Below are 15,241 nucleotides of genomic sequence, written 5' to 3' on the forward strand. Positions count from 1 at the left end.
CAAGGAGAAGTTGGCACTGGGAAAAGCTCCTCAGAGCCTGGGGCAGAGAACAGGCAATAGCTACTGCAGTCCTGGTGTGTCTATATATACATGTTTACATATACACATATATACATATATGCATTAATAAAGAAGAAAATCAAACTTGGATGGAGGATTTGGCACAGGCTTCTTTAAACCTGTGTACTCTTTCTGTAATGTCACTATAATAATGTATTTTATGGCAATGTAGTTAGCATGGCTTTAATAATAGCTTTTTTCTGCAAGGTGCCAAATATTCTCTTGTTCTTTAAGTTGTTGCAATTCAGGATACTGTTCCCTTGATACTTCCCTACTTATTCCCTACTTGTTCCCAGGATAATTCCCTACTTATTTTTCAAGTATAGGCTTCATTTGGGAAGCAAAAATTTCAGTTTCATTTCCCCTGGTTTGCCATTACACGCTTAAAAGATAAGCTACTACAAAAAGCAACTGAAATAAGCTAAAAGAACTGGATTTTTTTTCTGGCTACTGTATTGCTTCTGTTTTACACCTTATCAATTTCTGTTGTGAATGATTAATTCAGGTCCAAGTTGTTGGATGAGGCAAATGCGCTGATTCAAAACGTAGAAGGAATGCAGGAGGAAATGAAAGAGTATAAGCACTATAAATATGCAAAAAATTTTACAATGAGATTATTTCTGCCAGGTCAAGGCAGTAAAGTTTTACTGGCTTGTGCTACATGTTTATAACTGGAATGATGACTCACAAAATCAGACTTGGAAATCTCTTTTTCAGATTAATATGCATGTTCAGGAAAACACAGAAACAGGGGTTTTATGTCTTTGGACATAGTTTGTATACCTGAAGTAACCAACGTGAAATCTGCTGTCAGAGATAGATTTTTCAGTATTCACACCTTAAGGTATGAAGCAGTGGCTTAGGTGTTCAGCCTGGGGGCAGGAGGAAAATGTTGAGCTCCTCTGAGAGATTCCCTAATTCCTACCTGAGCACCAGCACCCAAGTGTTTCTTGTACCCACTGGAAAGATTCCCCATCACCTCTCATCCTTAGCAGCAGGGAATATCTTTCCAGAGCATATTTTCCACACTTTTCAACCCCACGTGGCCCTGCATGAGTAGAATTCAGGGTTTACTGATGGCACAGGCCATGTTTTGCAGGTGATAACTATCTAAGGACATCTTCACAGGTGAGAAATTCACTTTTCTTTGAGGCTGAGAAAGGGGGGGAATCAATTTTACGCTGCTGGCTTTTCTGGAGATTTGATTAGAAATAAGCAAGCACAGAAGCTGGTAAGTGTCCTTACTCCTTGTGAGCAATCCTGGCTGCTCAGGTGTTTATTGGAAGGATATGTCTATTTATTAACTTCTCTCCAGGGCTCGTGGGAGTACATCTGGGAATCAGCTCCTCTGACCAAACCCAAGTTGTTATTTAGGATAAAAAAAGAACATTGGTAAAGCTGGAAAATTCCCAAAGAATTGCTTCATTTTAACCCAAGATTTCCAAGGAGGTTTTTGAGTTGAAGATATTGAAGGGCCTCAGCTGAATATGTTGGAGGAGTCTTTCAACAGGAATAGTGAAGCCACTGGATTTTTGAAGAAAAGAATGTAAAAAAAGAGTAAATTAATTTGTGGCCATTGAAAGGAAAATTGAAAATCCTAAACATTCTAAAATGTTCATAACTGAGCTATTTATTTTTCTGTGATACACTCACATTGCTTAAGGTCACATTAAACAAAAGGGAAGCTTTTTGTTTGAAAAACATTAATAGTCATTTCCACAGATTCAAATAAAAAAAAAAACCCAAACATTTGCAAACAGATAATTAATGGACAACTGGCTCTTTCCTGAAAGTGACTTTTGTATTGATAAATCTACATATTCTGTGGAAAGATTTAAGAAACTTCAACCACTTCTAGTCATGAAACACATGAGATTAAAAGCAATGTTAAATATCTATATAATACATCAATTTAAATATCCATTTTCACTTTGGGATTTTTGTTGCTTATACACTTCATATGGAGACATGTAACAACTTAAAAAATGATTGTGCCTCCAAGTGTCTCTGTTTTTAAGATTCCTCAGGCTGAAATCAGAAAATCTTCAAAACACTGATTCCTTAACATCACAAGATTCAAGAATTGATTCAATTTGAATCAATTTGCACTTTTGAAATCTTAAGCTGTTGTATAAAATTAAACAAAAGTTTAATTAAATTAAGTTAATTAAGTTGATAAAATTAAACAATAAAAAAATTTCATTCACATAAGACATTGTTTCTCTAATAATCAAAATTATTTTAAGATGGAGCTTTTTCCTTGGAAGGTAAGAACAGTTTCCAACGAAGTAGAACTTACAGAATAATCATATTAACCATATTTTAAGGCACCATATACTTTTCATTCTCGTTATTTTTCACAATTACATTTTGACCATTACCTCATTTCTTTATCTGGAGAGCCAATAAATGACAAATGGGATTCATTTTCCATGACTCAGCTTTTCAGTTATTTATTAAGTTACCTCTAATATTTCAGTAGCCTTTATCAACTACCTGAAAAAAAAAATCAATATCTGATAAGGCATTGTGGCAAAGTATATAAGCATGAGGTTTGTGCTGCTCAGTCTCAATTTGTCACTTCGGAGCACCTGACTAAGAAGTGACTTTTAAATCTTCCTCCTGTCCCTGTTATCTGATTTGCAGGAACCCAAGGCTTAAGCAACCATGTCCAGCTTCGGCGAGGCAGAGCTCTTGCACACATTTAAGGGGATTCCCTTTACCATCAGGTCTTCTCCAGAACTTTTAAAATCCTTGGATGCTTTTGATGCTAGAGATGATGATGTCCTTTTGGTTTCCTATCCCAAATCTGGTAAGTTCTAGTTTTCAATGTTCATTGCAAGAAGTCTGATGTTGTGTTTCTTGTTCTCTGTTTAAACTACTTGGGAAATGTCTGTGTGAAAGAACCAGGAAAGGATGTTTAACTATGTGAATATATTATTCTGTCAGTAAGTGTTCATATTACAAGAAATATGGGTCATTTCCCTACATTTTGATTCTGTAATTGAAAACAATCTCAGTTGTTTTCATGTTGGAAAACAAACAAATACTGTTTGCTGTATCAGTACTTGAAAGATTTTCTTGAGGACTTTCTACATTCAGTTATGAGCAAGTCAGGAACTGTATGAAGTTATTTGTGTGGCTCTTGGCTGTAGAGTTATTAATTTCTTATCCTTTCTCCACCCACCTCTCTTGCACAGAGGAGCACACACCTAGGGGGAGCTCAGTCAGTACTTTCAGAAACGTACAGAACCAAGTTATTGTAAGGAAAAAAACCACCCAAACAAACACGTTATTCTAAAATAAATTATAAAAGCAATATAGCCACCTCTCAGTTGACAGCAGTTTGTCTAATGGGATGATTTTGGTACCAGTATTAACACTTCTCTCAGAATTACACTGTAATTCAGATACAGCCCTAATTATTTTCAGTGTTTATTCATTATTTATTATTTATCCAGTATTTGGAGCCAATGGGATAATTTAATCATGTAAAGTTTCTTGAATCTGGAGAATTAGAAATATAACTTGTGCATTAGTAAGGTGTTTCCATATGAAAAATGCATGTTTCACAGTAATAAATATTAATGTTTTTTGTTGTTGTTGTTTGTTTTGTTTTCTTAAAATTACTCTTCTGTAGGCACTCACTGGCTGGCAGGAGTTATAACAAAGCTTTACACGACTCAAGTCACAGTAACATCTCCCATTGAATTTGGAGACATTTCCCGACTGGAGGAGCTGAATAAACTTTCATCAAAGAGAATCATCCCAACACACTTAGACTACAACATGTTACCTCCAAACTTTAAGAATAAGAAATGCAAGGTAAGCCAAAATATATATCAAAGCAGTAAAATATGTAGAAAGTCTACTAGGAATCTATTTTGTCCTGCTGATCCTTAGTAATTTTTGAATGACTCCACAGTTTTTACAAGTGTTTTGCTGTGAATTTTGGAGACACAACTGACCAGCAGTGGAAGGCATGTGAGCAGAAACCTGGGCTATGGACTGGGTTCTGCTCCTGCCCCACAGCTCCCATGGGGTGATTTCTACACCAGGCACCACACAAAATAGGACATCAACATCTTTCAATCAGAAATCAGTCATTAGTAGTGGAGGTGTTCCCATGACCCCATTTCCCACTGTCTAAGAAAATCTTGGCTACTTACAGGCTGCTCTGGGATTAAAGGTACTCTGACCCTCCTGCTGGAGCTTTCTGAAGAGCCTGTAGAGGTATTGGGCAAGCACAGGAGAAATGAAACATGGGAGGCAGATTCAGAGCACAGTTTTGAGTTCACAGAATCCCCTGGATTGGAAGAGACCTTAAAGATCTTCTTGTTCCAACCCCCATGCCATGGGCAGGGACACCTACTAAACCAGTTCCTCCCATGCTAATTCCTCCCATGGGAGATCTTTAAAAAATAAACTCTGGGTCTCAGATTTTATATTCAAAGTCAAAAATTTCAGGATCACTCAGATCCAGACTTTTGGGATAAAGCTGCTTTGAATGAAAGGCCAAAATTTATATTTTGCAGTTGTCCTTTGAATGTTAATTAGTAAATGCTTTAATATGTGAGATATATGAGATAATGTACTGACTCAAGGTTAAACTTAACACAGGCTCTTTCATATAACACAAACGTAACCCAGCTGGGGCAAACACACCTCTGTCCACGTGGAATTGTTTATTAATCACTATGTGCTCCTTACCAAGAAGACATAAAAACATTTCTAATTTAATGGCATGGTCACCGAAGGAGGACTCTTAAAGGAAAGGGTTTTGATACTGCAAACTGCCTATGACAATGCTCTGTTTACTCACACAGAGCTCCTGTAAAATAAAGGAAGGATATTATCATTAACAAGTAAATTTTCTTCATTTACAGATGATCTACATCAGCAGAAACCCAAAAGACACTGCAGTTTCCATGTTTCATTACTACAGAGATAACCCCAACCTTCCTACTGTAGACACCTGGACTGCTTTCTTTGATCTGTTTGTAAAAGGCAATGGTAAGGATAAATGTTTTCTCTTTGCAGTTCATGTTACTTTATTATGAACAGAAAGACTTAAATAATTAGAACTGTGTGAAAACTCCTTATTGAACTCCTTATTCATATGGGATTGGTGGGGATAAATCCTAATGCCAAGGTAAACAAGAGCAAATAATAGGATGCTTCCTTCAGCCCTGCAAGGAGTCACTCTGAGAAGCAGCTGCATCATTCCAGCACAGCTCTTTGCAGGTTTTTTCTGCTCTTTGCTGCCCTGGGTGAGGAGGGCCATGGCTGTTGACAGAGCATGTGAGGGGACTGTCACCAGGCTGCAGGGACAGCTGTGACTGCAGCTCTGGTGTCTTCTCCAGGCTGGGAGACAGCCCTGGGCAGCCCAGCAAAGGAGCCTGGCCATGTTTCTGAAGCCCTTCTGCACACACTCTCCCTGGTGTGTTGTCTCAGAAATGGGGTCCAAAGACCAAGGACAAGAGGGAGATTTTTTAGGAGTGCTGGGACAGCAGCTGGCAACAGGACCTTGTTCACGTTGCCCGCTCCCGTTTTTAGTGTTTTATTACTCCTTTGAGGACATGTGTCACCACAGGGATGATAACAGCAATAATGATTGATCACCTTGAAAACTCCGAAAGAAAAGCGCCACTGCAGTCATCACAGGCTCACATCAGAGCTCCAGGAGTCAATTTGTTTACTGCCTCCTCCAGGCTTTGGCTCTGATCTGGTATTCCAGAGCAGCCCTAAGGCACATGCTTCAGTGATTTGCAGGATCTTGTTTAGTATCAACTCTGAGTGTACAATAGTGAAAAAAAGGAAAGAGGATTCTATTAAAGATCAGGCTGGATGGGGCTCAAGCAACCTGCTCTGGTGGAACCTTGCCCATGGCAAGGGGCTGGAACGAAATGATCTTTAAGGTCCTTTCCAATCTGAAGCATTCTGTGAGTCAATGATTAAATTTTAAAAGCATCTCATATTTCCCCATAAATTATTAGCCACCTTCTATTTTCCAAGTGCTTATGTGTGACACAAATAGATAACTATGTTGGTTTACAAGAGAAATTTAGGTAAGAGGTGATGTGGAGGGAGAGGTGGTAATTTTTGCTCCTAGTAAAAACATTTCAAGGCTGTGCTGCCTGATTCAAATCCTGCAGTACTCTTGCAGAGTTAATATCAGTTCAAAACAAGGGTTAGGACACACAGGGACAACTGTAATGGATTCCCTGGCATCTCAAGGCTCTCCTGAAGCCACCAGGACTGTGCTATGCTGCCACATCCCCAGAGTAGCTGGCCAGGGGAGCAGGGTTTAATTGCACACTGTGGAGCACACATGCCTTAGAAACTGCTTCATGTGCTGGAGAGGGCTACAGGCTGGAGCATTCAGCTTAATTATAGCTATTAATTATAATTTATCCTTAATTACAACTCACAGTTTGTGACCAAAATCATGACCATTAGAAGATTAGAATTTTCTGGTGGTGGTGGTTATAAAGCAAAATCACAGTTCTGGAGAATGCTGGCTGAGCTCTCTCTGTTCAGGCCTCTTCTCATTGCCCTGCAAGAGGTTTTCATCTCCCCTTTGAAATGGAGAGGTCAGAATTTGGGTTTTTAAAAGAAAGCTGAAATTTAGCTGTGTTCCCATGTTCAGCAAATGGGGCATTCAGACAAAACAAATCAGCTACAAACCCTTTTATCTGTGTCACTGGCTGAGTAAGGCATTTGCAAGAGTTCTTTAAGTAATTCTTCTTCAGCATTTAAAAATTATACAGATTCCTTTCTGCTGGGATGAAAGAGAGGAAACAACAGTGTGCTCCATTTACCAGACTGCTCATTTCATCTCCTGCTGAGGTGATCATATCTCTGTGACCACAGACATGCAGTCAGTCATCTGTGAGGTGTTCAGATCTTGTGAGGCTGGTACATTTTATTTCATTATTGGCCTTTCCTTAGATCTGGAGGCTGCTTCCACTACAGAATCATCTCTCAGAATAGTATTTGGTATGAAAACAAATTCCAACAAGAATGGAAACCTCTTTGGAAGTTACTTGTGTAAATTTGCATTACTTGACACAAAGAACTGCCTCTGGTTTAGAGGAATACAAGATTTACATTTAGAGGGATGCATGTTATGAAGGGATCATTCCCCTAAATGTGTGAGGTGTCATTACAGTTATTTCTGAATAAAGTTTATCTGAATATCTTTTACATGGGTTTTCCTTCCAGTTGTCTGTGGATCCTGGTTTGATCATTTCCTAAGCTGGGCAGAACACGAAGATGAAACAAACATCCTCTTTCTGTTCTATGAAGACATGAAGAAGGTAAATATTCTCTCTGCTCTTGGTGCAGAAGGCATTACTTGTAAATTAGCAGCATTAAAACATCAAAGAGGAAGTTATAATGAAAAAGGAGAAAGAAGGAAAATGCAAATATATATATTTGGGCATATTTTTCATTTGTCTGGAATTTTGTATTAATTAAATAATTCTGACTACACAAATTATATAAATATCAAATCTTGTGAGAGTTGCATTTCTTAGATGCAGGAATGGGAGTCATATTAGACAATTTTCCTCAGGCTCAGGCAGAGGAAAGACTTTTTTTGTCCTCTGGAAAGACCAACCAAGGATATCTATTGAGGGCCACACATTAATCTGCTGTGTTGGACATTTCAGGTGAAATTTTCAAAAAGTGATGTAAGACAACAGAACTATTCACATTTGAGACTTGTGTTCCCAGTAAAAAAAAAAAAAAGAAAATTAGAGGCTGGAGGGGTAGGAAAAAACTTTGCTATTCTTGAAAAAGAAAATGTAAAATATCAACATACCTTACCTTTCAGAGAATGAATTTTTAGGTGAATAGAAAAAGGTTTCTAGTGTCTCCATGAAAATAGCTTTGTTCATTTTTCAGGGAAGAAAAAATTCAACTACTAGGAATATAAACACACCATTTTGGATACTGAGTCACTTGTTAGATCCCTAGATATAGCATGTCCAATGAAATAAGATACTTGGAGCTGGGGTTTGAGTATTCCTCTATTTCCAGGGATATAATCCTGAGAGACAGGAGAACATTTTATCTGAACTGGGAGGTAAAATTGACAATGTGACTGTGTGTGATATGACATACTCTGTATTTATTAATTTTTGTGAGTATGGCTAAGAGGGGAATCAAGTTTACTGTACCTGTCATTTGCACATTCCAATGACATATTTACCTTTACTTGAAAGCAAATAATTGTGTGACAAACTCATTATGTAAGAAAAGGGATAATTTCCAAATCAGCTGAAAGTCTGATAATCAGCCCAGAAACATAAAACCTGCATTTTTCTTATACCTCAGGATCTCCCTAAGGTTGTAAAGGAAATTACTTTGTTCTTGAATTTGAACGTCAGTGACAATGACATCCAAGACATCTGCAAGAAGTCCTCATTCTCAGAGATGAAGAATGACACGGAAAAGGAGAACAGTGATCCCAGTCACACCGTGTGTGCTCTGACATCCAACAGGAAGCTGATTTTCCGAAAAGGTAAATTCCTTTGTGCCTAACAGAGCAAAAGGAGTGGAAATCCAGACAAAGACCACAGTGCAAGTCTTTCCTGGAGTCTTTGGGTCAGCTCTGGGAAGTGATGACAGGATTGTTCCATCTGAAGCTCTCTTCAAAATCACTTCCTAACTCCTCTGGCTGCAAATTCAGACTTGTACTAGAGAAGCACAGAGGAGTCTGAACTACAGCCTGACTAATATTGCTCTGTGATAGCTGTTGAGCCAAAAGGAAAGGTTCACCCAGCAGTACTCTTTATCTGTCTTTTTTTTATCTAAAAGTTGACCACCTCAGGGTTTTACAACATGTCTCTCTGATATCCACCTGCCAAGGTCACTTAGTTGACTAGAATAAGAAAAAGCCAGACATATTCCTTCTGAATGAGACTGCTCTTATCACACCTTATCTTACTGAAATACTCCTGAGGAAGGAATATGCTGACAACAACAACAACCACAACAACAGAGTGGTCATAGGTAACTTCCAGACCCTGGGAAATTTTTCACAGTTCTTAGCTTAGATGTGATTTTAAAATACCCTCAGGAGCTGTTTTCTTGCTCCTGGCATTTCAGAAGCTTCCACAAGTCTGGATAACAAGTAAACCAAGCCCACCATTTTAATATGGATTTTGATTATTTTTTGATTTAGTTAATTTTTGAACAACAATTGACAGTTTAAGAGTTCAGTTAATAAACAGAGAAATGTTACCTTCCATTAATTCACTATGGTTTTACCCCTCATCAAAACAAATGACAACATATGATCTGTCAATAAAAAAGAAACATAAAAATGAGATGCATTTTTCTAAGACAGTGAACTTTGACAAAGACATGATGAAAATTTTGAAAAATCCCAACATTTTCACTTCAGAGTAGTTCCTATGCAAATCCCAGAAGTTTAGCTAGTTTCAGGCAGTTTACAGAAGATTTATATGTATATATTATGCTTTGGGCTCTCTTTTCCTGTCCTTTGGGACTGAATGCTATTTTAGTCTCAAAATGGGATGACTGCTTTAGTCAGGTTTGGGATGTGGGGTCTTTAGAGTGAGCTTATGGGTGGAAACTGTAAGCAATGGCTCATAAAACTGTATCAGTTTAAAGAATGATTTCCTTTTTGCTTGAACTGGGTAACAGTTGAAACACTTTTCTGATCACCAGTGTCCATGGCCACTCAGAAGTATTTAACTCCCCACTTTCATGGCTGGACATCTCATCCATAAAAATTAGAAATCAGGAGCAGGTATGAGGGTGGTATTAATTTGTCAGGCCAGTCCAGGGTCCTTTTCTAGAAATCTTCTTTTGTCAGTGGCTTTTGGGCTACCACTCATTTAATAATTTTAGATGATGACTACAATTAACTGTAAAGGTCGTTTTATGAATCTATGATTTTTAGACTGTTTACAAGTCCAGGTAGTAGAGAGACTGTTTAGAGGAACCTGGGGTGACAGGACAAAGGGGAATGGCTTTACACTGACAGAGAGGAGGTTTAATTTGGATATTATTATTAATTAGGAAGAAATTGTTCCCTGTGCTGGTGGTGAGGCCCTGGCACAGGGTGCCCAGAGCAGCTGTGGCTGCCCCATCTCTGGCAGCGTCCAAGGCCAGGCTGGATGGGGCTCTGGGCAATCTGGGATAGTGGAAGGTGTCCCTGCTCTGGCAGGAGGGTTGGAACTGGATGATATTTAAGATTCTTTCCAACCCAAACCGGTCTGTGATTCCATAATTTCCTCTACTGACTGTGAAAAAACCCGGGGAGAGATTTTTAACTACATTCAACTAAGGCATGGCAAGATGTCCCTCTGCCCAGCTGAGTGGGAGCTGTAATTCCACTGTGGAAAGCTGCTGTTCTTCCTCCACCACTTGTGTTGCTGGCACTAATCAGCTGTGAGGATGAGGGTTCTTCAGCCTTCATGGATGATGATCCAGCTCTTCCATCAGATCAGAACAATTCTGATCCTGACCCACCACAGTGACTGTGGTTAAGAATATATTAATATCTGTGCCAGCTTCAACATTAACAATATAACCAGGCTGGTTTTTAGATAATTTTCTGCTTCACATATTGCTCACTTCACTGTTCTTTCTGTTCCTGCTTTCCTAGGTGCTGTTGGTGATTGGAAGAACTACTTCACTCCAAAGCAGAATATTAGGTTTCAGGAGATATTTAATGAGAAAATGAAACTCAACAAGATGGCAGACAGTTTCATCTATGAATTCTGAGTCCACGTGAAGAACAATATCCACTTATCAAAAAACATGCACAGACCAATTGGTGGGAAGTTCTGAATGGGTGCTCCCATCAGTTTATAATGCTTCCAATTGGAAGGATTGTAAACATGGGGGGTTTAGAACAGGAAAGTTCTGACACAGTGCCAGAGCTGAACTCAGTTCTCTGAGGGCAGGTGTACACGGTTCCACAGAGTCAGGTGTCAGACCTATTGTCTGACGGCCAAATCTACATCATCATTTATTTATTTTCTTTGCTCCAAGGGGATGTGAATAGACTTCATAAACGTGAATTAGGAATTGTACCCAAGACAATATGAAGAGAAAAACAAAAACAAACTTGCAAGAAATTGAATATATTTAAGAAATCTAAAAACACATCATAAGAAAATGACCAAAATTTTGACCCCAGACTTGCTCCTTCTGTGATGCAGCATGATTTGGATGTGCCTATCTTATTGGACATTGTTATTGATAATTAAGTTGAAAACTGCAACATTTGAAGATCTGAAGTCTGTTCACAAATTGTTTTTTCTTTTTTTTTTTTTTAACCGTTTAAATTTCTTTGATGTAACTTATTTCTGGATTAGGTACCAGAGAGTCTTTGTGTTTTAAATGCAACTGATACAAATCCAAATAAATTTCAGCACCACATGTTGGGCAACTGTAAATGTGTTTATTTTCCTTTTGATTTTCTACCTGAAAAATGCCTGCTTCCAGTGTTTTGATAGGAACTATTTTACTTCCCGCTCCCTGAGCAAGGGAACCAAACCACAACTCAGAGACAGCTTAATCCAAACAGCACTTACTTATTTACTCTGCCCTGATAAAACAGATTTTCCAAGAATCAGCTGTCTGTGTCCACATCCTAGGGACTGTTCTACTCAACCACACAGATCCAAGGCACAGTTCCTGTGTGTGAGGGAAGCTCCTCCTCTGGGTGTGTTGTTTTTGAGGTACAGCCTTGTTTCATCAACCCTAATCTCCCTCCAGCCACACACTTCACACTTGCCAGGCAGCCCTTTCATTTCATATCTGCTTTGTGCAAGCTGGCATCAACACCTGCATGAAAACACAGAATTTATGGTATTGAGGAGAGGGGGAGAAAAGGCTGTGTGCAGTCTTTTGCCATTTACCAATTCAACACAACCTGAGTGAGATGATGATAACCATTTGCTTTGTTACTTTGCTCTTCTGACATTAAAATTACTCACTCTTCCTCCAAAATGCCACTGTTGCCCTCCTTTCAGGTGTCATTCTTCTACTAATAAAACGTGGCAAGAGATCAGCTAATGAAAATGAACATTTTACTTAGAGACTTATTTTTTTCTGGCCCTGAGGAAATGAGGTTTGTGAGCGAGTTTAGCTGCACTGACTGCTGTAAGCAGCATTTGCACCACACATTGTATGCACACACAAAAAGGATCATTTACATCAACTTCATACAACATGGAACTGTGTGTGAAGGGCCAGGATGAGGATTTGCCTTGTGGCTCAAGGTGAGCTTGGTAAACTACTTAAACCTATCCATCAGCCAGGGAGGTAACACTGTGCTCAAAGTACAGTCGGTTTCCTAGCTGCTTCAGGGGCATGAGGAATTAATCAGTTTACAGCACGGCCTACTGGCTAAATTAAGGATTTACCTAGATTAACAACAACAACAAAAAACCAAAAAGGCTCAGTAGGTGAATGAAACAGAGCTAGGCCATGTGTCTCTGTGCTATCCAAGCTCTGACACCAATGTCAGCAGCCGAATTGCAGCAGCCCAGGCTCGAGTTCCCTTGCTCCTCAGCACAGGCCGCAGTACACAGGCAAGGCACAGGTCCAGTTTGCTCTCCACATTGCCATGCACTGCCTGCAGCTTCACCCCAAAGTCCCCCGAAACCTCTTGACTTCTATGATAAATCAAGTGTGTGCTTTCTTTGTTCAAAGTGCTCCAAGTGCTGATGCACTGATGAGGCGAGCCAGGACCAGGCCCCTGTTTGTGAGTAATCAGAACTACTGCCCATAAAATCTGTTCAGACCCCAGCTGGGGACAAGTGTAGCTGCAGGTCCTTGAAGAGGCAGCATTCAGAGAATGGAATTAATCCAAAGGTCGATCATGAGAAATACATTCAGGAAAATGTAAAGTTCATTAAGTGAAATGAATGGGAGTGTGTTATATTTGTCTAAATTGGATAAAGGGCTGTGAGGGGAGTGAGGAGAGGCTGAAGCCACTTGGTCTGTTCAGCTGGAGAAGAGCAGACTGAGGTCAGAGCTCACAGCAGTTCTGCAGCTTCCTCACGAAGGGAAGAGCAGGGACAGGCCCTGAGCTCTGCTCTGTGTGACCAGGGACAGGACCCAGGGAATGGCTGGAGCTGAGTCAGGGGAGGGTTAGGGTGGATATCAGAAAAGGTTCTTCCCCCAGAGGGTGTCTGGCACTGCCCAGGCTCCCCAGGGAATGGTCACGGCCCCAAGGCTGCCAGAGCTCCAGGAGTGTTCGGACAGAGCTCTCAGGGATGCACAGGGTGGGATTTTTGGGGTGTCTGTGCAGGGCCAGGAGTTGGACTGATCCTGATAGGTCTCTTCTAACTCAGCTTATTTTGTGATTCTGAAGTACTCCATCTCATTTTCAAGCATTTTAGACATTATTCTGTTAGCTTTACCTAATGAATAGAAACACTTCTGCTGGGCCTCACTACTCAGAAGGATCCGTGAGTGGTGACCAACCCCCTCCAAACTTGAGGCTGAACTGCTGTGGATGAAGTGTAACCAGGAAAAAAAAAAGTGGGACAGTAAAAACAAAATCCTACTTGGACTGTACCAGCCATAAACAGGTGTGCAACTATACCCTCAGTTAAAAGTTACATGCTTAGAGAGACAATCTCCATGTTTAATACAAGAGCAGCCATAAGTAGTCCACATGTATTTCAGTTTAGGCCAGAAACTTGTCTGCAAAGCCTGGGAACAAAATGTGGTACTTTCCAGAATGTTCTCCAAACCTCTGAGTACATTTTGGCCAAGAGCTTTCACAGTAATTTACTGTGAGTATCTCTGACTACATATAATAATGACCATTGATAATCCACTGATAATCCACTGTACCTGCAATCTTACATAATTCTGTGTGTACTTTTGACCTAATTTCCTTAATTTTTTAAGATTAGATTACTCCTATTGATAATAGTAATGCCATGTCCTGCTGCTCACTGTGTCAGGGCTACACATTGGCATGGAATGAACCACTAACACACATTGTGAAATAAAAATAAAATGCAGGGTATTTCTGGGGTATTTCCTACACAAGAAATAGGAGGAAGAATCCAAGGTTCAGAACCAGAACTGTATCAAGTGTCAGACTCATGAAACACGTGGCCAAAGCCTGTTAAGTGTTCTGAGGTTCATTAAATGTCTGCAACTCATGTCCAACTTTGGAAATCCACAAACTGCAAATGTGCTGAGGCCACAGAAAAACTGGGAAGTACCACCAAATAAAACATGGCAAATTTATATTCCTCAGGCACATGATTTTGGTCACTGCTAGCTTCTTCAATGGTCTTTCCATAGCTTCCTGTCATTAATTTTACAGATATTTTAACACAACTCCCTTCAGTCCAAAGTGAAGAATCCTTCTTCAAAAGTGAAGAATTCGGATTTGGCTACTGCTGTCACTGAGCCTGATTCCTTTTTTCCATCATCCATTTTATCCTCCCACAAACCTTTGGAATGCTACAGACTTTTCAACACAAAATAAACAAAACATGCAGTATTCAAGATAGACACAAACCACTGAATTATAGAGTGGATTAATTATGTTTATCCTATTTGCTCTGTATTATTTTTCTAATAATTCCTGCTTTTTCAATTGCTAGCACACACTTCAAACCACTAGATACTTTTCTGAATTATAACTGCTCTGTGAAAATGGATACGTTAATACATATGACTTTGGGATTGTTTTTCAGTTAAGCTCAGCTTATTTCATATATATTTCCTCAGTTTCACCAACCTCTCTCTTTACTAACCTGCATAATTTGGTATTATTACCTTCACATTGCTCACTGCTCATTCTCTTTCATGCCTCCTCCAGAGCAGGGGAATGCTCTATTAAACCAGAGCCACATCCATAAACATATCTAGCATCAGAACTGGGGACAGACCAACCTATCCCAGAACAAGAGAGAGAAATAAACCCACCATCCAAAGATTTTTCAGACAAGTGTATTACTGATAGGTTTTTCTAGCCCATTTATGCATCAGGTTCACACATAATGGTGTTTTTCTTCTGTATAGCATTACGGCTCTTGTAGTGGTAACAATTAGGATGATGTAGTGGTATTAATTAGGTGCTGCTGGGTGGAACTAGATTCATTTAGATTTATTTCTGGAAAAAGTACATAGTGTTTTAAGATGACAATAACAGAAAAAAAAATTA

General features: G+C 39.4%; 1 protein-coding gene across 1 annotated transcript; it reads left to right on the forward strand.

The window, feature by feature from the left end:
- Positions 1 to 2,661: 2,661 nt before the first annotated feature.
- Positions 2,662 to 12,701, forward strand: LOC134549313 (sulfotransferase 6B1-like). Its single transcript, XM_063394878.1, has 6 exons — positions 2,662 to 2,872; positions 3,701 to 3,885; positions 4,947 to 5,073; positions 7,285 to 7,379; positions 8,401 to 8,587; positions 10,703 to 12,701. The coding sequence occupies exons 1-6, from the start codon at positions 2,728 to 2,730 to the stop codon at positions 10,819 to 10,821; spliced, it is 858 nt and encodes a 285-aa protein (XP_063250948.1). The 5' UTR covers positions 2,662 to 2,727; the 3' UTR covers positions 10,822 to 12,701.
- Positions 12,702 to 15,241: the final 2,540 nt, after the last annotated feature.

The sequence above is a fragment of the Prinia subflava genome, chromosome 4, assembly GCF_021018805.1.
Source record: "Prinia subflava isolate CZ2003 ecotype Zambia chromosome 4, Cam_Psub_1.2, whole genome shotgun sequence".
In the NCBI taxonomy this organism is placed as follows: Eukaryota; Metazoa; Chordata; class Aves; order Passeriformes; family Cisticolidae; genus Prinia; species Prinia subflava.

Coding starts and splice junctions, on each gene's coding strand:
- LOC134549313 (XM_063394878.1), top strand. CDS start 2,728: ATGTCCAGCTTCGGCGAGGCAGAGCTCTTGCACACATTTAAGGGGATT. Junction 2,873..3,700: donor GGTTTCCTATCCCAAATCTG/GTAAGTTCTAGT, acceptor ACTCTTCTGTAG/GCACTCACTGGCTGGCAGGA. Junction 5,074..7,284: donor TCTGTTTGTAAAAGGCAATG/GTAAGGATAAAT, acceptor TTTTCCTTCCAG/TTGTCTGTGGATCCTGGTTT.